Source organism: Aptenodytes patagonicus, chromosome 7 (assembly GCF_965638725.1).
Source record: "Aptenodytes patagonicus chromosome 7, bAptPat1.pri.cur, whole genome shotgun sequence".
Lineage (NCBI taxonomy): Eukaryota > Metazoa > Chordata > Aves > Sphenisciformes > Spheniscidae > Aptenodytes > Aptenodytes patagonicus.
The window spans coordinates 55705307-55729582 of NC_134955.1; the positions used below are offsets into that span (position 1 = coordinate 55705307).

At 41.8% G+C, this 24276-nt stretch overlaps 1 protein-coding gene across 5 annotated transcripts in view; it reads left to right on the top strand.

The window, feature by feature from the left end:
- The first annotated feature begins 13571 nt into the window (after positions 1-13571).
- Positions 13572-24276, top strand: part of UNC79 (unc-79 subunit of NALCN channel complex) — a 127816-nt gene continuing 117111 nt past the window's right edge. For all 5 annotated transcript variants that reach the window (XM_076345336.1, XM_076345338.1, XM_076345337.1 and 2 more), the window contains exons 1-2: positions 13572-13651; positions 19252-19372. In XM_076345336.1, coding sequence (XP_076201451.1) covers positions 13630-13651; positions 19252-19372 — 143 coding nt within the window. In that variant the 5' untranslated portion in view covers positions 13572-13629. The remainder of the gene's footprint in view (positions 13652-19251; positions 19373-24276) is intronic.

Consider the following 24276-nt stretch of genomic DNA (forward strand, 5'->3'; position numbering starts at 1 on the left):
TGGAAAATAATTGCCAAGCATGGTAAGATTAATGAGAGCCACTGTTGCTATTGTAGGACAGTGTTTGATTTCATTTTAATACAGGAATTAATGCTAGTGAGGTCTGTGCAGGAGATAGTCAGAAGATGAAAGGAGAGTCTCAGTATAACTTTATGAAGTTTCTGATTCCTCACAGCTGTAGAGAAAAATAAAGTTCATGTAGAAAGCATGAAATCCAAAAGCTAAATACCTGAAAACAAATAGAATAACCTGAAAACTGTTATTTTAAAATATCATATATCTAGGACAATCTCTTGGTGTTAGAGGGTCTGTCTCAGGAAGTTTGGTTGCTTAGGGTTATCTACTGCATGTTTAGCTGCTATTGCTGCAGCTAATGAATGCAAATCAGTCTTTTGCTCTCTAGTTACTTTAAACGCCTCTCAAACATATTTATTTTTGGACAAATTCTGTACTTGTTACAGCCAGGTAGTATATATAGTGAACGAGGAGGATTTACAGGAAAAAAACTTGTTGTCTCTTCCTCCATAAAATTGAGCAAGTAAATTTACCGAGATAACAAAACCACAGAGCTAGTAAAATACATGCCAGACATGTCTGTTTAATCACTGATCCACTATTGTTTATTTGTGTAGACTGCTAACTCTTTGCTCTTCACACCTTGCTAACGTATTCTGCACATTGTCAAAAACCCTCAAGCTGAGGCTCTCACCACCTCCACCATGTTGCAGGCTGTCTTGGGAGTGAGCTTGGAGAATGTACTCTGACGAGAAGCCTAGAGCAGGACGCCATAGTTGTCTGCTTCAGGCTTTTGGTAATTAAAGGCAGGAAAAAGCACAGGAAATTAATAAAATGCCTGCCGGGTGTCTGATTGCTATTGGTGAAAGCTGACTAGCTATAGACCAGCCCCAGTCTGCAAGCTGAGTTGCTAAATTAGCATGGTGCTGGTCCTGGGCTAATAGCTCCTAAGCTTGGGCTTAGCGCTGTGGCACCGTAACTCTCCAGCATCCATCCAGCTCTGCGTGCGGAGGAGTGGACACATCTCTCTCTGCGCCTGCCCAGCTACCTCTGTTCTTAAATAATCTCCTACCAGTAATGCTGACAACGTTTTTCTTTCTTTGTCTGTTACCCTGTCACACATTCTGCTTTGATGCTGGACCCAGGCAGGTCGCTTAAGCTTACCTGATCCTCTGTCTCTGCTGTGGATAGCTGCTCTCCCAGCAGGCTGCTTAACAGCTTCTTTGTACACCTGGATTAGTGACGTTTTGGGTAGGATGTGGAGGAAGGAGACATTCTCTGCAATGGGGGGCAGGGAAGTATTTTATTTGAGGTACTGGTCATTTACTGGTCAGATCCTTCTGTGGATGAAGGTGGTAAGTGAACTGCAAGTGTGGACAAACGGGAATTTCAGAGTGTGTAATTGGGGGTGCAAAGAATTTGTGTGGAGAGGCACATGCATATGAATGTAGGGAAAAGAAGACTGTTAAGGCTCTAGTAGATGGGAGGACAGACAGTTTTCTCCATTTTGCCTCACAGCATCATCAGCAGAGACAGACTCCTCCCACCTGCTGGGCTCAGCAGCATCACTCCGTGAGCCGGTGGGAGGTGGCTGCATCATCCCAAAGTGCTCCTTTCCTAGAGAGCAGGCACATACACACACTCCTGCTGGTGCTAACCCAAGGACAGCAGCTACCCAGTATATTTTGGTTTGTATTGGTGCTTCTTGCACCCAACTTAAAAATGAAGGGACTTGACTGTCAAGCAGAAGGACTCCTTGCCTTCATTGAAAATAATTCAGCATCCTACAGGCTTTGAGCAATAGAAAATAGCAAAGGACTGGCAAACTCCTCGCAGCAGTAGTTACTGGCTGGTTACTCACTGGGATAAAATGATGGGTCCTATAATGCACCACGGATCCCGACTCTTCCGCTTCAGGTCTGCCAATTGGAGCAGCCGCTGCATCCACAGCTTCCCACCCGAGGAAAAAGTGGGACTGGTGGTGAGTTCTGTCTTTGTGCCCTCACTTTTGCTCTCCTCACCCACAGCTTGGGTCTGAGTCCCAGTCTTCTCAGGAAGAGTTTCCTCTCGCTGTTCTTTCCCATATAGACAATATAGGTTTTCTTCACCCCAGCTAGAAGCCAGCTCTCCCCAGGAACTCCCCTCCATTCCTCGCAGAAGTTCTTCTCTTCCCACCTCCTAGATGGCAAATTTGTTCCCGAGAGGAAGGGAATGCTCTCAAAGCATCCTATAGAGACATGCGTCACAAGTTCCCATTCTGTGCAGTGCCCTTTTAATGAGCTTTGATTATACTCCCCAGCACAACTACTCTAATATGTGATTATAGAAGACGCATAACTAAATTTTTAGCAGCAACTCTCTCCCCTATTATATCAGCTCCCAGTGTTAGTTAGATACCCAAAGTTCTTGTATATGATTAGTGGTGAGCTGCATTACTGTAACTATTAAGCAAATAATACTGTTTCTATAAAGATTTTATTCATAAAAAGCTCAAGAAATAGGCACAAAATGTACTGACTCTGTAGGAAAGTAAGAAATTTGCCGTCTCTTTTAATATGTCCTTTATGCTTTTAAATGTGTCTGTGCATGGCATGGAGTAAGATAATTTTTTTTCCAGCTGTCATGGATTATTAGTGCTTCTAGTCCAAACATGTAAAATAATCCTCTGTGGATTATTTTTCCTTTAGAATCTGTCATGTTTCTGGGATTATAGCTGCAGAAGTTCAATAATATCACATAATTTGGTTGGCAATAGACTGTTTACCCTGCGAGCATTCCAGTTTGTTTAGCTTTATTTAACCTTATTTCCTTTAATTTAGGAGACAGTCATTGGATTCTCAGCATTGTCACTGGCAGTTCTTGGACCGGCTGGATGGTTCCTGTGCCACCTTTCAAGCTATAAAAAGAAATAGAAAACATCCCTTCAAAATTAAGACCTGGAGGCTGCAATAAGCTGTAATACTCCTAACTTGGACTCTCTTGCAAGGGAGAACACGGGGGCTTGAGGGTCAGTTTAAAACAAAGCGATTGAACCATGAGTTCAGGTTTTATGTATGTCACATTGCTTCTGTATGAAAAAGAAAAAAGTCCAGATAGAGAATATGGCTAACTGAAGACCCAGTTCACACACTATCATCAGTCCTGTGGGACAGGTCCCAGGTCAGAAAGCTTTTGCAGGTATTGTAGAACTGGACCAGACATAAAATGTAGTGCTGCAAAATAGTGGTAGGTCTACTCTTCCATCTTCTGCTGCAGTTGGACCACTCTGCATGGACCAGTCTGAATCTGTCATTGGGTACCATCAAAACTTTAAACTAAATAAATGGGAGAAGATACAGAAAAAAATATTTTTATAGTACTTTCATTTATACTCATCTCAGACAAAAACTGAGAGTTTAAGATGATTTTCTTGAAAGTTTATCTTTAACCTTTACATGTGTTCTTTTGATGTGTTCCCCCACCTAATCTACTTTTCCACCAGAAGAGATGTTTTTCTGTAGGTCATGATTGTCAGATACTTCAATTTATTTTCCATTTTTAGATTAAAATTTGTGACATTTGAGAGATTTTCCCATGGTTGCTCTTTGCAATGAATGCTATGATAAATACTTTGCAGTCTAAACTATATTTGAAATAAGTAGAATAAATAATACTTGTTATGCCATGTTATATGTGTTATAAAGGAATGTCTTCTAATGATTTCATGTCTGTCTTGCAAAAACCAGACTATTAACCTTTTGTGATGCTTAAGTATTAGTAGAATATTATTTATAATTCCATCAAGTCATTTGTAATGTCTAATATCAAAAGAGATTCTGAAAGCAGAATGTGCTTTCTGTGAATGTGTGGAAGTGTGCATTCTTGCTGTACTTCTAAAGTGTGATTTTCAAATAAATTGTCTGAGTTCCCTCCAGTCTTTTAACCACAACTGAAGTTTTCAGAGTGAGAACGGAGGCACCCTGATTGTTTAAAGAAAGTGGTATTGGTTTATTTTTTCCAAAAAACTGTAGCTTTGTCACTGAATTGAGCAGCCTGATCTGAAAGCCCAGTTACGTATGTGGAAAATTTCCCACAGATTTTGATGAGTTTTGGATAGGTGCCTACATTCCTGGTATCCAGAGAAAAACCCATGCCAATAACTGAAATGTAGCTGGGCAAATACACTGTGAAACTCCACTCCTGCACACCGTGGGCGCATCCACTGAAATCAATAAGGCTATTTTCCAGAATCTTTTGTGAAAAACGGTTTTGAACATTTCAGTGTGCCTGCTTGTCCTGCATCTCATTTTGTCATCCATCTCTCACCTAGTAATAACTAAATAAATCAGTAAGATAACGATATTTCAGTCATTGTACTTGTCCTCTTAAAATATGGCAACAAATAATAAGATTGCCTGGCTATAATGTGTACTTGGGGTATGTGAGTGAAGCACTGAGAATTGCACTAGATGAAATATGGTAAAAAAGTAATCTCGTGTTTAATATCTGGCAATATAGGTATATAGGGATGTTTATACTGAAGCAGGGATAATTTTTAGAAACTACTTATGTAAAGGACTATTTAAAATGTAAGTATTTTTCATATTTTTTTTTTTCAGATTTCCAGTCCACTTGAAGCATTTATTCCTAAAAGTAATACAGATTACATTTTACAGGTGTTTTAAAATACCGCTGTTTTCATGTAGCCCTCTTTACTGATGGATTGCAGATGGATCTTTAACCCTGAGACTGGAAGCTCTGGGGAATGTGGTGAGCAGAAAACCAAGATGAAAAGGAGGGAAGCCAGGTCATTGCAGGCACCTTTATTGCTGTTAGCGTGGTATGAGTGAGCTAATAAGCTTTACCAAGTGCAAGAGTGTTTATTTTCTGGCCTAAACCAGCCAGAGTTCAGCCAGGGCTGGGCTGATAAATGCAGCCAGTGGTGCTTGGGGCTCCAGCTCCACCAGCTGGTTTTTCCTCAGGCTTCCTGCAGCTCCTGGAGCCATTTGGTCAAAATGGTTGGCGAGTTCTGCGTTTCAGCCGCAACGACCCTACTTGCAACCCAATGGGTACCACAGTGCTGGGGCTCCCTGCTAGCTCAGGGCTCCCCGCGCGGTGCTGAGCTTTGCATGCGGACATCAGCGGAGCCCTTTGCAAAGAGAGGCAAGAGCCACCCTCCTGTGATTCTACAGATGGGGAGTACCAAACTTGAAGCGCCTGCCCAAGATCAGGCAGCAGGTTAGGAGGAGGTGGAAACAGAATGTTGGAGGAAGGTTCCCTGCTGTGTTTCTCATCTTATATCTACATCAATTGTTTGCATTTCTTGCAGATGTGCCAAAGCTGGCTTTAAGCTGGCTACAGATATATGTGCACAGGTAGCACATATGTGCCTAAGGGTAACTGGCTGAAGCTTGTCCTTCCATAGGAACACAAGTAACAGCCATTCCAGCTAAGACAAAAGGCCTTGTATTGAATTAAACTTTGGAATATTTACATGCTTTGTGATTATAGTTATGTGCTGCAGTACATATTTATGCTAAAATACTCATATAATTCATTATTATAGTAAGTAGAAGGAGAAGTGGCCATGGTGCCTTTCAGCCACTATATTGCCTCTTCTCAAGAATGGATGCTCTGGATGAGCTCACACTTAAATTAGAGACCCCGTAGTATTCAGCTTATGGTCCATACACACACTGGGTCTGCAAAAAGTAGCTGGGAAATAGTAACCAATTAAGCCAGTAGGCTTAAATTTGCTATAGATAGGGCAACACATCCACTTGACAATTTGTAAGGGTCTGCAGATAAGAAAAATACTGACATTCCTGTGTGAAGTGCAGCAGCTTTCCTACAGGCTGCTGCTCTAAGGGTGCTCCGGTTCTGTCAATTTAGTTCACTTTGTGTTTCACACCAAGGCTCTAGTCTCTGATAGTCCACCCTTCAGTTCATCTTATGTGACTCCTATGTGGAGCAAACCAGTTCGGAGGAGAGACTAGTTAGCTTACTGGCTGCTAGCAAGGTAGCCTTCAAGCACACAAGCAAGGTCAGTCAACTGTAGTTGTTACTGAGCCAGGGCCTGCACCCTGGCATGGGTCACAAACATGGTACACACGCAGTAAAACGCCGAGCACCTTAGCAGCATTGCATGTCACATGCTTTCTCCTCACCTCCTTCATGGAAAATCTTATGCCTTTTTTTGCTCTCTGTTACTGTTTTTGCCTAGCAGAGGCTTTTCCTAAACATTTTTACTTCAGTGTAGAAATACTAAAGCAAATTAAAAATTATGCTCTGGGTTTCTTGTCTTCCACATTCATGTCTTAGCCTTTGGGCCAGGATAGGTTTAAGAAGGCAGTTTTTTGACACTTGTCATTCTAATTCCTAAAGCATTACTAGCACTACAACGTGCTTTTACTTTAGCTATGTAGGTAGTTGGTATAGTCAATCCTGCACAAGTCTGAGATTAAAGGTAACAAAAACATTCAAGTTTTTTTTGGGAGATCTAATTCAACCAGGGTGATGCTAATTTTCACAAACATGGCACGGTAGCTGTCACAAATACTGTGCTTCTTAGAGCTAGTAAAGCCAATCTCTGTTTTTATAATAGTCCTAGTACATGCTTATCAGGTTTGTGCTAGTTTTCTATGCAGGCCACCATTTATTTCTCAAAACTCCACTGCTATGGCAACAAATTAAGTATTTTGTTCACTTAGAGGCTAATGAGATTACTCTAGAAGAGAAACTGAGGGCATTTATCAGAGATTTTTTTTACAGTGACCGATACTGACAAATGTAATGATAAAGCTAAGACCCACAGAGTTAATTGAAGTAATTGTCAGAATAAGAAAATTGCAGATTTGTAAATACAACCAAATAACCACTGTATTTCCTAATGATTTTTTTTTTCCCTGAAGTCTTAATTATTCTAAATTGGGGAGGGAAAGAACAAATATTAACATCACAAGCTGGCTACTCTCTTGGGATCACGGTACTAGCAATGAGACCCAGACCTCTTTACTGCTCAGTCTCTCACTTTAAATCAACCCAAGCCAGTGATGATTGAAATGCATTTGTCACATGCCAGATGGCATAACTGACATGGGTTGGTGGCTTCAGCCAAGCTTCTGATGACATCACGATCACTTCTGCCATGACTGCCAACATATATTATTCTATTCTATTCTATTCTATTCTATTCTATTCTATTCTATTCTATTCTATTCTATTCTATTCTATTCGCTACCATATCCTAATTTCTATCCTACTGTACTCTACATCTTCCTGCTCAGAATAGCTACATTCCTGTCCTCCCACAGCAGGAGGTCTTGTTGATTTTTTTTCTGTACATGCTGCTGTGTGATAGTAACAACAAAGGCAAGATAGGAGGTTTTCCTTGCATTTTTAAGTCTCAGCACAGTCTGGATATTCTTCTCCCAGGAAGAAATTATTTTCCTGCAGACTATCAGCACAAGACTATACAAGCTGTCAGTAATACTGTGTTACTTCTGTGCATAGACATGATTTTCTGTGAGGAAGAAGAGGTGCCTTTCCTGTTCACTGTCTCCTAGCTGATGCTGGTTAACCCAGGTGTCTGAGCCCCGAGGAACAGCTCCAGAAATCATCCTGTGTCAACCAGGATACATGCTGTAGCATATCTGAGTTGACCCTAATGGCTCAGTTTAATCCCAGATAGACATTTTCCTCAAGCGATTATCTACTTGACCATCATTCATGAGGATTAATGCTTATAGAGAGCAAAGATTTAGGGACAAATTAAATTTAATGGGGTCTAACTATTGCTGTCAAATGCACATGTCTGAGCCTGAGGGACTCTATCTGCTGTTTGAATCTGACAGGGAGGAGATCAGTCCCTACGTAGGTCCTGTTCAGGGGCTCCAGTCCCATACCAAGCACCTTGCATGTGGGTTAGGTTAGCCTGGGGGTAGTGGTAGATACCCAGAGAGCACCACGTGGGTTGAAAAGTCCCGAGTGCCAGAGAAGCTCGCCCTCTCCTGCCACTGCTCCAGTTGACTTGTTGCGTTTGGCTTTTCTTACCGGGATTACTGCTGGCTCATCAGTCAGACTCTGCTCTCCCTTGCCTCCTTTATGTCATGGCAGAGCCTTCAATTCAGATAGGCCTGTAGTGATTAAAGCAAGAGCTTGAGACATTCCAAGCATTTTCCCACCTCTACTGCGGGGTTTAATATCCTTATCACAATGCAGTTAATGATAAGCTCCTGCCAGAAATTGTGAGCAAGTTTCAAAAAATCAAGACATTGTCTTAAAATAAATGAAATTGAAAGTTGGCTGTTTTTATTTGTCTTGTGGGTTTTTTTATAAAACTTACAAAGTATTTAGGTCCCTGCCTCTCATTTAGGCATTGAAATCCTCATTTGTTTCAAACATTGTTTATATTGCATTTGAGTCTCTGAATGTGTCAGGCAAGAGCTAACTTTTATTTATAATTCAAATACAGATTCATGTAATTATCTGATTGTGTAAGCTGAGCCTTTAAGGAAAACACCATGAGAATATATCAAGAGGTGGCAACAGTGAACATCTCTGTATACAAACGTGTACATATATCTGTAAACAGATACATAGACAGATTTATTTTTATATATGCATACGTTCACTTTAATTTATGATCAATTTAAGAAATTTTCTGTACACGATTAAGGTAGGAGAGCTTAGGATTTTGTATTTTTCAGAAAGGATTACCTTTCTAAAAATAGATTTGTTAATGCCTGGAGATTAAAAACAAAGGAACAATACTAGATTTTGTGTGTCTGTTCAGAGCAGAATACTTGAAAATGTAATTCAAAGTGACAACAGTCACATAAATAATGAGTTCAGCTCTGGACGATTTCTTTTCTTCTTACAGTACATTTCATTAATTTATTCTTGAATTATGTTGTAATTGCAATTTGCACTGTTATGGCAGACAAAGTTTAGTTAAAAACCAGCACAAAGCACACAGTATGCTCCCAATCCCTTCCAAACCTTACCTACCCTATTCTGCAAAACCCACACTGGAAGGAAATATGAAAATTAAGTCTCTTCAGTCAGTGAAACAGAGAATGTGGTTTATAACTAATTCCTCTGTAAGAGGTAGGTATATTTTGTAGCTCTCTTGAATATACTTTTTCACCTTAATATCCAGACATCCAGCTGACTGATTTTCAAGATCACCTCCTTCAAGCGCAGTGGGAGATTCTGGAACAAGGAAGACTTACCTGTCGGTAGAGGACGACCAGGTAAGGGAACATTTAAACAAACCATACACAAGTCCATGGGACATGATAGGATGCACACACAAGTGCTGAGGGAGTTGGCCAATGTCATTGCAAGGCTGCTTTCGATTACCTTTAAAAGGCCAAGGCAACTGGGAGAGAGTCCTGAAAAATAGAAGAAAGCAAATGTCGCTCCTATTTTCAAGAAGTACAAGCAGGAGCATCCAGGAAACTACAGGCCAGTCAGCTGCACCTTGATGCCTGGGAAGATGATGGAGCAAATAATCCTGGAAACCAGTTCCAAACACATTAAGGACAAGAAGGTGATTGGGAGTAGTCAGTGTGGATTTACAAAGGGAAAGCCATGTCTGACCAACCTGATAGCCTGCTATGACAAAATGGCTAGCTCGGTGGATGAGGGGAGAGCAGTAGATGTTTATCTTTACTTTAGCAAGACTTTCATCACTGTCTCCCATAACATTGGCATTAACAAATTGACGAAGTATGGACTAGATAAGTTGACAATGATATGAACTGAAAAGTGGCCAAACTGCCAGGCTCAAAGGGTGGCACAAAGTCCAGCAAAACCAATCACTAATGCTGTACTGCAGTGGTCAATACTGGGGCCAGTACTGTTTCACGTCTTTGTCAGTGACCCAGATGATGGGACACCCTCTGCAAATATGGAGATGGTACAAAATTGGGAGGAATGGTGGGTACACCTGATGGTTGTGCTGCCATTCAGATGGATCTTGAGAGGTCGGAGAAGTGGGCCAACAGGAGTCTCATGAAGTTCAACAGATGAAAATTCAAGTCCTGCACCTTGGGAGGAATAACCTAAGCACCAGCACAGGCTAGGGGCTGACCAGTTGGAAAGCAGCTCTGCAGAGGACACGGAGTCCTGGTAGACACCAAGTTGACTGTGAGTCAGCAATGAGCCTTTGTAGCAAGAAGGCCAACAGGATCCTGGGCTGCATTAGGAAGAGCATGGCCAGCTGGTCAAGGGAGGTGATTATTCCCCTCTACCCAGCACTGGTGACACCCCGTCTGGAGTGTTGTATCTTGTTCTAGGCTCACCAGTACAAGAAAGACACAGACATCCTGGAGTGAGTCAAGGGAAGGGCTAGATGATGAAGAGACTGGAGCATCTATTGTATGAGGAGAGGCTGAGAGAGCTGGGATTGTTTAGCCTCAATGAGAAAAGGCTTGGGGAGGGGTCTTGTCAATGTGTATAAATACCTGAGGGGAGGGAGTAAGAAGGTGGAGCCAGACTTTTCTCAGTGGCACTCAGTGACCGGACTGGAGGCAATGGGCACAAACTGAGATACAGGAAATTCCACTTAAACATAAGAAAAAACTTTTCTACTGTGAGGACGGTCAAACCTTGGAACAGGTTTGACCTGCTTAGAGAGGTTGTGGGGTCTCCATCCTTACAGATATTTGAAACCTGACTGGACATGGCCCCGAGCAATCTGCTCTAGTTGACCTTGCTTTGAGCAGGGAAGTTGGAGTAGACAGGCTCCAGAGGTTCCTTTCAACCTCAGTGATTCTATGATTCTGTGAAATTTCCACTCATGAACTCAGAAAAGTACCATTTGTTCTTTTTGGTGTTCACCAATTGGTATATAAGTTTTCCATTCCCCATTCATTTATTGTTAAAAATATGTTCTATTAAAGACTTGTGGATTTTCAGATGCCTGCAGCTTTTATGTGTTCTCTTAACTGAGTGCAGGCAGAGGTAAAAAGCATATGGAGATAAACCTTAGCTGCTTAAAAATGTTTCTAGTGGAGCACTGTACCCATTTTATTAGGCAAATTCATGAGGATCTTGCTGAGAAATGGTGACTTCTATTCAGCACAGAGACTTGAGAAATTAATTCCCGGAGTGCCATGTTCCTGTATTTCCTCCTTTATGACATTTGTTCACAATTTAATGCACGAGTCTCTATACTTGTATTAATAAACTAGGCAAATCTATCAAATTGTTTGACCAAATAACAGATGACTTGTATCAGGATTTATTTGGGGCTTAGGCATTGTTTAGGCATGCAGAAGGACTCATAAACAATAAATTGCTTTCCATATACCTGAATTACATGCTGAACTGTGTAGGACCTTGTTCAGTAAATGCAGGCATAGCTACAATTTTCAAGCACTTAAGCCAAAGAAGAAATTTTACATGAGAAATGGATTTCATATTTTCTCAGTGTATTCCTGCTTTATCAACCTGAGTGTTTTTAGTAGGCTCACCACTGCAGTATGTGAACACTTGGTATATTTTAAAGGATACCTATGGGAGCTCAGTTCCTCTCAGTGCACAGTTCCCTATTGTTCTCTAATGAGCAATAAAGCAGTTCAGATTGATTTGTTGCATCAACAGGCAGAAATTCAAGATAAAGATGAGACCTGCCTTCAACAGCTTATTTCAGTGAGCTCTGAAAGCCATTTGTCTGTATTTTCATCACTTATGTTCTATGTTGTGAGACCTAGGGTTAGGGGAAGTGGAGCTTGTAGCACCACGTGACCTCCCTGGGCACGTCATTAAATTAAATAAATAGAAAAGCTCTCTGACTTCAGTAGGATCAGATGTCACATGTCAGTTTCTAATAAAAGAATAAACTTAAATGTTTACTCTTAAATGTTTAAATGTCAAAGAGTAAACTTAAATGTTCAGGTAACAACCTACGGGATCTTGCAACGAGCCCAACAGGAAGAAGGAGCAAACCACATGTGGGAACGGGCCAGTGCTCTTTGCTTTTGTGAAGTACTGCTCAAGGAAATGGAGGCGACTCCTCTCCCAGTTAACTCATGCCTTTCAGTTGCTGATCAGTCCCACTACAGTCATTGCAGCTTGTTCATACTAGCCAGTGGTAGTGGTTTAAGTTGGCTCCTCTCTCTCTTTGGGGCTCGCAAGCAGCAGAGAGCGTGGAAAGAACTATGGTCTCAAGGAAATGCATTAAGAGCTCTATTTTGGACCTAATTAAGTGGTGTTGGATAAACATTGCACATTCAGTATTTTTAGAAGATTGCTTTGAGGAAAAAAGCCAACCTGTTAAATGCCAGTGAACAGCATCTGCCCCTTCACCACAGTTCCCGGCATAGAATGTGCATCATCCCCAAATCAGGGCAGCAGTAATTTGGATGCACTGCCTTGCATGATGAATAATAAAACGTACCTATTTTCCTCCACCTCCATAGCACAGTTCTCTTCGGCTGCCGCAGGCCTACTCATCTAACAGAGCCCAGCCTTTTGAGGTGAGTATGTTGCAACTGGCTTTTTATCTATAAACATCAAAGCTCCCATGCCCTGGCTGATGAAATACTACTGCTTCCACATACCTTTCTCAGAAGCGTGAGGATCTGAAGAACTGTTATGGAAAGTTTCAGAGAAGAGGCTCATAGCTAGCCCTTCATTTCTGAGACCTGGTAAGGCCAAGACAGGACGCTGGGGAAGCTGACAGGACATACACTGGTGAAATAATTTCTCTCGGAGCAAATGAATAGTGATTTAAATTACATTGTTATTACTGTACTCCCACCACGACTGGTCTTTCTGTCCCACCTTCGTCCTGCATGGATGGCACCTGGGGCAGTAATCATAACTGGGAACTGGTGACAGAGAGGGGAGCATTAGAGCTGAGCTCAGCCCTCATCTCTTTGGGGAAGGGCAGGTAACAGCAGGACCATCCCCGAGATGCTTGGCACACCATGGAAACGAGTGGGGATACTCAGCCAGAGGCACCTGACTGAGGTACATAGCGAGAGCCCAGGGGGTCAAAGGGAGGAGAAGCAGTAAAAGAAACAACATTCCTGTTTCAAGCAAGGAATAAAACGGAGTATACAGACGCTGACAATATACAATTGTATACTGACAATAATGCCGCCATCCCTGGCCTAGCTCAGTGCTCCCCCTCTTGCAACCCCCGGCAGCGGCAGGGCGGCGGGCCGCGGGGTGCGCACCACCAGCCCCCTCAGCAGCTCCAAACACCCTCGAAGCCCCGGGGGGCACCGCCGGGGCCCGGGGGGGGAACTCGTCAAGATCTTCCGGCCCGGCAGCTCCAGCCCCAGCGCTGCGGTAAGCTCGGTGCTTCGGCGGGATAACGTCCCCGCTTCGGGCGGGTGCCTCAGGGCTGCCCCGGGGCGGGCGAGCAGGCGGACCTCCCCTCGCCTCATCCCTTGCGAAGCCGCCCCCGTTCCGCGGCCGCCGCCGCCGCCCCCGGCCCCAGCCGCCAGACGCACTTTCCCTTTAAGAGTCCGTTCCCGCCCAGCCCCGCCCGCCCGCCGCTCCCCGGCCCGCAGCCCTGCGGCAGCAGCACCGGTGCTGAGGCGAAGCGGTCGCCGCCGCTTTCACCGCGGCCGGGGGCAGGTGCTCCTCGCCGGCCGAGGGGCAGAGCGGGGCGGCAGCATGTCCACCAAGGCGGAGCAGTGTGAGTGGTGGGGCCAGGCGGCGCGGGCCGGGGCCTGTCCGAGGGGAGCGGGGGGCGGGCGGCCGGGGGCGCCTTACCGCCGATGGCGCTGCCTTGCTGCCGGCTGTCAGTCGCCTCCTCCCGCGTTATGTGGCGTCCGCGTAGCAGCTAGTGCGAGGGGGGGCGGGGGGGCTGCCTGCATTCTGGCTCTTTCTGTCTCGGCAGTTGCCGAGTGGTTGGTGGCGGCGGCCCTCGGAGCATCTCGCCTCCCGCCCCGCGCCTCGCTGGCGGGGTGGCCCTTCTGCGGAGGCGGCGTGTTTGTGCAGAGGCAGCGCCGGCGACCTGAGGGGAAGAAATGAGGGATTAGGGGATGATAGTTAAGACTGAGACCGCCGGCTTGGCCCTTGGTCCCACGGCGGGAAGGGTCCAGCCTGCTTTGTCTGCCGGTGCTGTGCCCTGTCTGAAAGGATGTACCCACCTGAGAGACTGGAGATCTGACTGTAGAGACCAGAGGTGACCCATGCGTTGCCATCTTGAAGGTGGTCTTGCTGTGACAGAGAGAAGGGAGGTGTGCTGTCATTCTTGCCCGTGCTGTTCACCTTTTGAGTGAATGTAGACTGGGTGTTACTGTCTTGCCTACATGCTGCCCACCACAGTCCCCAAAGTCACCTAGCAGGAGCCCACCGGGTGCTGACATCCCCCTGCCCGGGGCCTAGCATGCCTCCTCACAGCCATGGATGTTTTAACCACCATGTTGCCTAGACCTGATCGCAGCAAGATCAGATGCCATGGTGGTTGGGACGTCAGCAGCTGGGCCATGCTTGTGTTCCCCACTGTTGTTACTGCTGATAACAACTGGTGCGTCTGCAAGAGCGCTGGTGGGAGGCTTAAAGAAAAATACCAGGGTAGTTGAGCTTGTCGCCCATATCAAAGCTACTTTCTCTCCTGATACAGTGTCATGGTTGTGAGCCAGGCAGCCTGCAACCAGTAGGTTGGATTGATGTTTGTCACGATAACATGATGTGATGTGACACTTCACGTGCTGAGACTTGCTGTCTCCTTCCTCCAGGTCACTGGGAAGGATTCTTGTATTTATATATACCTGTGCTGAACTGATCTAAGGAAAAGAATACTTGTATTATTTTTCTTTAGGGTTTACTGCTTATTTACAGTGACGGATGATGTTGCTATTAAAATATTATGTGGATGCTAATTTATTGCTGTAGGGATGCACTTCTGACCTCATAAATAGATACACAATGTTCTGACTGTGCAACAGCCCTGAAGTGTGCAATGTTTGGATCTGTACTGTTCTGTTCTTTCTGCCTTCCCCACCCCCCACCTGAGTTCTGTAATTGTTTCTTCTTTCTTGTGATACTTATGCATTAATTATGCTTCTTTCACACTGGCATGTGGAAGAATTTCTGCCGCCTTTTGTCCCCACACTGCCTTTGGCATTTTCTTCCTTTTCTATTCTGCCTTCTCTGTTCCTCCATTCCTAATGCTTTTGGTCTGCTCTGTTTGAGCTTCTCTTTCATATTTTCTTCTTGGCTGTTTTTTCTTTTCACCCCCTTGTACTGTTCAAGACACTGCATCTTGCCCTGCCATGTTCCTGTTGCTCTCTCTTCTAAGATTTACTTGGGGTCTAGGTTTCAGGTCTTTCCACCTTCTAACATTCTTTTTCATGATGCTCCAGGTAGAGTATTTGGTTAATGGACATATCCTGTGCATTCTAACCTACTGAATGTATTTTGTTTACCAAGGCTGCTCCCCTGACTAATTCTTACGGCATTACCAAATGTCTTTGTCTCTACATAACTTCAAGATTCCCTCACCTGCGATTTTTGACAAATGGTGATGGACTCCGACAAGGATTATATTGATGTGCATATGTCACTATCAGGCAAACCTTCAAACCCCAATTGTTGTTGCTTCTGCCCTCATTGACTGACAGGCAAGAACCAGAATGTCTTGGGAAGGAGTCAAGTCACAAGTCATAATGAATCTCAGTTTACCAAGAACAGCAGCAAAACACTACGAATGAGGAAACAGACTGATAAGAACAGAAGAGGTGCTGGTCTAAACATGAATCTGTGGCCACCCCACAGCTCTTTGGCAGGTTGTATAAACAACAGCTAAAATGGTGGCAATCTGGGAAATCATCTCAAGAAGCCTTCCTTTTTTGTGACCACATACATCTCGTATCTCATACCAGTGGTATTGATGGTGACTTTTGTCATTTGACTCATCACGGCATGCCTGAGGTGTTCTATTGTATTCAAAGAAACTTAGTTCTTTTTCACCTTAAATAGCAGTAACTGGTGTTTGGTTGTGGTAAGTAATGTCCTGGGAATGCCTGATGCTCACTCTGTTCTTCTCCAGGACAGTGGAGCAACCAAGACCATCTTTAAAGACTCCTAATGGTTTCGCTCTTGATTCAGTCAATGCTTACAAGGGGGCTAGGGAGTTTAGTTAGGTGTGTGTAGATCCTAGAGAGATACCCAGCAAAGCACTGTGGAATAACTTTTTCTTTCCTTTTTTAATTTTTTTTTTTTTAATGTGATGACCCTATGACAATGGCTAAGTACTTCCACAGAGTGACATCACTTTTTGAAGTGTACCTCTGGGTGCTCAGAAACTCAGAAAATTGGGTCATTCACACACTTCTGTATCTTGAAAGCTGGCAAAATTTTGCTCTGGGGCTTTTCTGCAGAAGGTTCTTCGTGTTCTGGGAGGCTGTGCTGAAATTGCCAGTGTTCTGGGAAACAGAACTGAGAGGTGATGTTAAAACCTAAAGCTAATGTTAATATTTAGGCTTTATAAATAAGTTTTCTGTTTTGGTATTTTGCCTGATACAGTTGCGTGACAATGCTGATTAATAGAAATAAATAGATTTACTTCTTTATTAAAAAAAAAAGGTGATTCTAGATATCCTATACCCTTTATTGAAAGTAAGTAGCTGTAGAGAGGCAGACAGTTCTCTGAAATACACCTAGACCTGAATTCTGATGTCACCTTTGGCATTTTGTTAACCTAGTTCACTTACAGATACCTGACAGCAAACCATGGCAGCCACAGTAAACTGTGTATCTTGCTGTGAATTGTTCCTTGTTGGGTACTGTGAAATGTGGTCTGTTTTCTTTGCAAACATGCCTGGCTTCATACTCTTTTTTTTTTTTTTTTTTTTTTCCCCCCCCTGGCAAGAGAAAGTAGTGTCACAAAATATATGTATGAGGTAATTCCTTTCTTAATCTAACCTAATCTAGATTAGTTTTTATAGGGGTCTTCATGACAGTAAAAAAAGAAGAAAAAAAAAAAGTGTCTATCGTTAAATACTCTGGTAAACTGACCTGCAAATCTGGGACTGAAACTGAGGTAGTGGGCAGAAAGAATGAGGTGTGGGACGAGGAGGGGAAAACAGGTTTTAGACTGCTAAAATAAACTTCTGTAACCTGGAGTGAAACACATCATGACCAAATGTTACTACCTCAGTGGTTTTGGGGGTTTGTAGGGAGCTAGTTATGGCTGGTCTCACAGAGACAAGGGTAACCTACTGCAGAGCACAGTTCATGTGCCACAGGCCTATGCGGTGGCCTGAAAGGCTCTGATCTTGCTCCTAGCTATACTGAGGCAATCTGAGTCCACGTGACAAAACTTCTGTTTTCAGTTGTTTGGGGGGAAGAAAAGTAGTGATTGATTTTAATTATCTATTAACGTCACCTTAAAATAAATTTGTGAAGTAAAACACTTAAAAGTGAGGAAATATAAAGTTGCTTATGCATAGTTCATTACTTTTGCATATGCATTATGACAGCGTCCCTAATTGCCTTTTTACTTGCTGTTTTCCCATAGATCCTAGCCCTATTCAGTCATATGATGGGCTTTCTCCCTGTGATGAAGCAGGGTAATATCGTGAGGGACACTTTTGTCTGTAGAAGCTTCACTTGCTACAGAAATTGGGAGGGTACAGTCAGTACAGCAGGAAATGGGAGAAAGGATGATTATGATGAGGGCAGTTGAGTGCTGGAAGACTGGGTTTCTTGTCATGCAATTCAAGCAAACAGTGTTCTTTGCTTGACGATTATTTGAGTGTTCCTCATTTTACGGATAACTGACTTGAAATTGTCAGACCTCATTTGTTGTGTGACTGAGCACTCACAGATGCTTTTTTACTGGATGTGAAAGTCCAGTACATACTGCTATCTATTCTGGCAAAATGGCTCTCAGTATCTCAAGCTGAGCCTCCAACAGCAGTTGCAGACACTTTGCTCTTGGTGTTTGTCCTTCAGTCTTTTTCTGTAATATGGATACAATGTCACCCCTTCTCATTCAATTTATCAATGATACAGAAAAAAATTAGAATGCTCATGAACTGTTCAGATACAGCAGCAGCAAGAGGCATAGGGATGTCTCTCAGGAAGTTAGTGCCCTTCTGTTCAGCAGAGGACTTAAAGGTATTAGTTATTTAATAAATGCTATTTGACAATAAGAATAAAACAAAAAATATTGACTAATTGCTCGTTTAGGAAGCACAATTTATCTTCCACACTGAAGGAGCCCTGTAGGGGAACAAGGTGTATCTTGGTGTAGTGAAAGACTGTCATAATCTATATGCTCAAGGGCTGAAGTCATTCAGAAGCATCTTCACTTTTAACTGCCTATTACACAGTCTTGGTGCACTTTTAACATGATTAGAGTTCCCAGCCAGCCCTGCTTTCACTGAGGCTGTGTCTGCACAGAGTGATGCTATGAACAACTGCTGAGCAGTTTAGCTGGAAGTGCAGTTGAGCTGGTGCAGCCCTCTGCCACAGCCAGTGCACTCTGTTTCTCAGCAGGGTTGATTAGTCTGAGCAGAGCAAAAAAGAGTTGAGAATGTGCTCAGGTGTCTCTGCATGAGACTGTCTTGTGCCATATAGGCAATATGTAAGGCATTGCAGCTATGGTGGGTAATCACTTTTTTCCAATATTGAACAAGGATTTCTATTGGAAGATAAACCCACTATTATTTCTACAACAAATAAACAAAAATGGTTTCAGTAAAGGTGCAGAGCTCCTACTGCTCTTTGAAATCCCCTCACCTGCTTAATCAGACTTTCTAAGACACTTAAATAAACAGCACATATCTTTTCATATCTTTAGTTCACTGCATAAAGTAAATGTATGGCCTAAAATAAATCACATAATCTCTCTCTGTCTTAGTTTGTATCTCTGCTTTGGCTGTAGAAATATTTATCCATCTCACATGAACCTCCTGTGATCCAGTGACTCATTCATTATAAATTAATCTTGAGATCCTTGGAGACACGGAAGTGGTGCAGTTTTTGTTTGGTTTTTTGTTTCTTTTGTTTGTTTATTTATTTATTTATTTTAAAAATTTGCTAGCATTAAGTTAGTCTAATACAGATGCAGGCATTCAGTTCTGTGCCCTTCCCTTGGCACTCTTGCACTGGAGTGTTCAATTTATTCAGTCAAAATAGGAGGAATGTAGAGACTTTTCTGGTTTTTACAGTTTAGTTCTTAAATAAAAAAAAAATCAGAAATGGTAGGAACAGATGTGATTCTGTCAAAGTCTGCGAAAAACCTAAATGAAAGTCTTTGTTTGTTTTTTGTCTTTTATGTAGTTGCTTCCAAAATCCGGTACCTTCAGGAATACCACAACCGGGTTCTCCACAACATTTACCCTGTGCCCTCTGGAACTGACATTGCAAATACTCTGAAATACTTTTCTCAGACGTTATTGAGGTAAGTTTTAGCTAATGCTCTTGAAGAAAAAAGAGCTAAAGAATTGTAGGGGGTATTGATTGACTTTGAATTGGTTGCAAGATTTAATAGGTCAATGCTCAGCCAAAAAGAGTCAGAGCATAATTTAAGAAAGGAATGGTATGAATTAATCTCTTCAGTGGCTGTTGCCCAATTTGCCCAGTTGAGCTGCTTATTGAGTGGCTGATTCTAAAATAAACTTGGTTGATTACACATTTGCTTGGTCCTCCTAAGACTTAGCTGAATGCACAAACATGCTGAACTTGTCAAGAAAGGAGTTTGTGACCTATAGAGTTTTAGATGTGGATGCTCATGACCTCCTTGACAGTCCTGGTGCTTCAGGATCCTAGAGCAATGAGCCAGACGAGCAGAACTAGGTTCTTACTGTGCCATAGTTCAGCTGGCTGTCAGGTTTGGGTTCTGGTTCAGTCCCTTATAACAATACAAGTAGACACAAAGTTTGTATACAGATCTGGATTTGGATGGCAACAACAGGTCAGGATTGTTCTGACTGGGGTTTTGATTTAGTCCAATATTTAGTAATAATATATAGTAAGAAATACCATATGATTACAGAATACATTTTGAATAGGAAATACTACCTCTTGTCTTGATAAAAAGATATGAAAAATTGTGAGACTTAATTAGGAATGACATATATTCCATAGTGCTACCTAGTGGATTCATATTTTCAAACTGTTATTTTAAAATGGCTTTTTGGCAGTGAAGAGGTGATTTTTGTCTGCCCGGGTTTTGGCTGCCACTAGTTTTCACATCCAGGAAAATGCAGTTAAAGCTACATTTCTATGCATAGCTTCCTGATTTATACCTGGAAAGATTGTCCCTGCTGTCAGAAGCTAGTTTGGAAATACAGCTGTTTGCCTTATTTCATGAGGAAACATTAACAAAATACAATTAACCCATATATTTGTACACATACCCCTATGATGTAATCAAGTTAAGAGGCAAGAATTTGAACTTGAAAGAATGACAGTAGTTCATTCTAACATTCATTTAAAGTGCACGGGATGTATCAAAATTCTTGACCTTCTTTATTAGAAGGAAAGATACATTGACGGAAATATTCATTATCAGTGGAACACCTGTTCACTGCAAACTTTAAAACCTACTGTTTTGAAAATTTCAAGAGTAGAATTGTTTAACCACTGTGAAATTTTTTCCCCTCATCATTTAGAGTGTTGAAGAAACTTATGGCAACCAGTAGGGCTTTTTTTTAAGATGAAAAAATTAAATTTTATCTCATTATATTGCAACAGTGGGGAAAAAAATGTTCAGAGTCACTAAAGATACCTCTGAAATGTGGCTCTGTTCCCATATCAGGCTGTTTCGATGGATTATTTGCACGACACACACACTTAAATGACATTTAAGTAAGGTTCTGTATGACAAAACAGCCTCTGCTTAAATGCTGTGGGCCTTTAAGCTGTTAAAGCAAGAAAGTTGGACTTGATTCTGAACATTTTCTCTCTTAGCTGTAACTACCAAGTGCTATAATGAGATCCGTTTCTTTTTGGGCAGAAGTCCATTAAGACAGGATGGATTTAGTCTGCTGCTTAAAGAAAGTGTCTTTATACCACCCGGTTGTCTTCATCTTTCTAAGCAGTACAGCTGACATGTCCTGTGTGACAAATTCTTCACACTCCGTGAGCAGTGATGTTTCTAGGCTTACTGAAAAAGCTTTATACTTACCAACTATGAGAGCAGATAAGAACTCAGGGCAGCAATTGCCATTTCTTTATTTCATGTTCAGAATGGGACTGAACCAAAATCCTCTTGTTGATAATGCTGAACCTCATGGGGCAGAAGTGATACTCATATCTGATACGCAGGTCTACACAAATGGCTTTGTCCTTCATGTTTTGGGATCTGATCAGTCTCAGAGCTAATAGGGCACCAGAAATTGAAGCCAGAACTTGGATCGAAATTTAAGTGGACTGAGTTCTGATACTCATCAAGGTCAAATCCACTTTCTAAATCCCTGTAACTGGGGAATTTGAACTGTGGGTCAAAGCCTGAGTGCTATGGTTGAACCAGTATAAGTTTATACACTTGCTGATACTAAGAAAAAAGCTGGATAAAAAAGCAAAACAAAACAAACCCTGTATAGTGTGGCAGATGGAAAGAAGGAAACTCCCACCCGCTGTGTGCAGATCTCTGCAAGATTTATCCTAAAACTAAACAGACTGGTTAAGAACCTTTCTGAAGAGCGTGTTCAGAAATTTCTTTGAATATTTTGCATGCTGAGTCTTCTTTCTGCCTCCTACACTGAGACTCCATTGTGCAAGGTTTAACATCAATGATAGAGGTACATGGTGGAGAATAATCTTTCTAGCTTGAGACAGGGCATATGCAATGAATTTGGGCTGCTAAGAGAATACTGATCAAACAGTAGCAAAAATGCCCATTGATTTCTGGAGATTTTGGATCTGGTCTTCAGAATAGTTTGCTTGTGATCATCTACTATTTTAGAATAACTTTTAAAAATATTTCCCAGTTTGATGTGTACTCTCTCTGCAGCTGAATTTTTTAGGATAAACGTTTCTTGATGAACATATGTAGTCAAAGGAATAATGGAGGAATAGTGATTAGTCAGAGAAATTCTGTATGATGATTGGGTTTTACAGGTGTAGCTTTTACAGTTTATCATACTTTTTACCTTTCCATATTATGGACACGTTGACTGTGTTCTTTTCAGTGGGGCATGCCCACTGTTTTGGATCACATTCATATCTGGTGTTATTCTACTAGCTATAGTTGGATTGCACAAGGGATTAATTTGCTCCTTTGCTCTGTACGTAGCTTCAATAAATCACAAGCTCAGGGTGGGGGGAACAGATGTGGAATGGCTGAAAAAACTAAATTCCTTATTTCTATGAACAAACATCACATAAAATCACCGTACACAATGCATAGCACATTGATTCATTTAGTTCCTCCTTAATTTTCTCTTTGGGCAAAAGCATTTCTTTACATTATAGCATGAATTTGTTTCATGCCCTGCTCATTTTCAGTGTTTTCTCCCTCATTTGAGGAATGATCTAAGACTTAATAAACATCTTGCAGAACAGCTCATTCTTTCACATTTTCTTGGAGAAAATTCTCCATATGTATTTCTAAGTAAGATGTTTTACATAAGGAATAGTTCTAAATGCCCAGTGGCTAATTAATGGTCAAGCTTGTTTTCCTGCCTTGGTGAGATGCAATTCTCTTGTAGGCATTTTAAGAAACCTTTCCTGGAAGGCAGTAATTTTGGGATAGATTTGCAGCAAAGATGTACAAATCTTGAAACAAGCCCTGGTAGCTTTGTCACTTGTCACGGAGCAAGTTCAGTATGGAGTTATGATATGCAGACACTCCAAGTTCTCAGTACTTGGTTTGAACAGAAACAGGAGAAAACTGCAATCATTGTATCTTGGTCTTAGCGGACTTCCTAGATTTTCAGTTTTCACTCTTCTCTTTGTTTCTTTCAAGACATATGGGTCAGACAAAAGCCTGGGTCTGAAAGTTCTGTTTGTTTGGTTTTTTTTTTTTTTTCTAAATTTGGCATGGTTGCAGCTGGAATTTAGATACGGTCTCATTGCTGTTCCTGAAGTGAACAGAAGGATGCCCTGATCAAGATACAAGATGGTGTGCTTTGGCCTTTAATCCATAGATGGGCCGTAGGTCTGTGTTAAAAGGAAGGGAAGCCTATAGTGTAAGCTCTCCATCACTGCCTTATGCTTTCCAAAGCAAGGATTAATTAATACAGTAATATCCTTTCTGGAAATAAGTGCGCTTGAAGTGATGTGTTGGCAAGTAAAGGGATGGGTAATTGACATCAACTGTTGATAGACAGGGAAGGAATATAATTTAGTACCTTCGTATCTCTAAACATGAGCTGCAAAGTACGGCAAATGAACATCAAGCAAACTAAAAGGAATCAGCACTCTGATCGCTTGTTTTTAAAGTCATACTAGATCTTAGGCAATTTTCTGATATGATTTCATAAACACTGTCATGACAGTCACCACATGTCTTGTACTGGACATTGGGTAACAGAAACCAAAATAATCTGCCAAATATGTAAGACACAATGAAAAAGAAAAAAAAAAGCATGTAGTTTCTTAAAACAGACTGTCTGTCATCTCTGACTACAAGTGTGATGTGATAGTAGCCACCTGGCATAGAACTGTACTTGTAAAAGTGTTTTATATATATAGCAAATGAATGACACCTTCTCTTATAAGCACCTTAGCAAGAGTTTAGCTTATTTGTGTAAACTGTTGAATTGACTTGTGGGGTAAGGTGTATCTGGGCTAAGGTGATTATACGATAGGGATTTCTGTACTGTTAAAGAGGACAGAGGTTTCCAGAAGTGCTCCCTCTTGACATAACTCTGCTCTTCATTAGTCAGTGGAAATTCTAATGCCACTGACTTGTCTTTTATAAGTTTTAACACTGACTTTGGGAACAGAGTTAAACCAACAGCAACTGCTTTTGGAAATCCCAACCACTGAGAGGTGCAAAATGTGCTTTAAAAAAAAAAAAGCATTGTGTGTGGTTTAATATATTTAAAAGGTGTATTATATTTTATAGGCACATATGAAGATCATGAACTAACCCTATAATTGCCTGATAACTAAGATATAACACTGCTTAAGTGACAATTTATTTCTATTTAAAATAGTGGTTTTTTTTTTTTTAATAAATTAGATTAACATGTTTACAACCATGTTTACAACGTTCTTAAAACGACATAACAAGCTGGTTGACGTATAGCCTCTATTTTGATTCCCACTAAATCCTTTTTATTTTTTGAAATTATCTCTCCTTTAGTTTATAGTGAGTTTTGTTGAATAATAACGTAAGTAACAGCAGGAATGTAT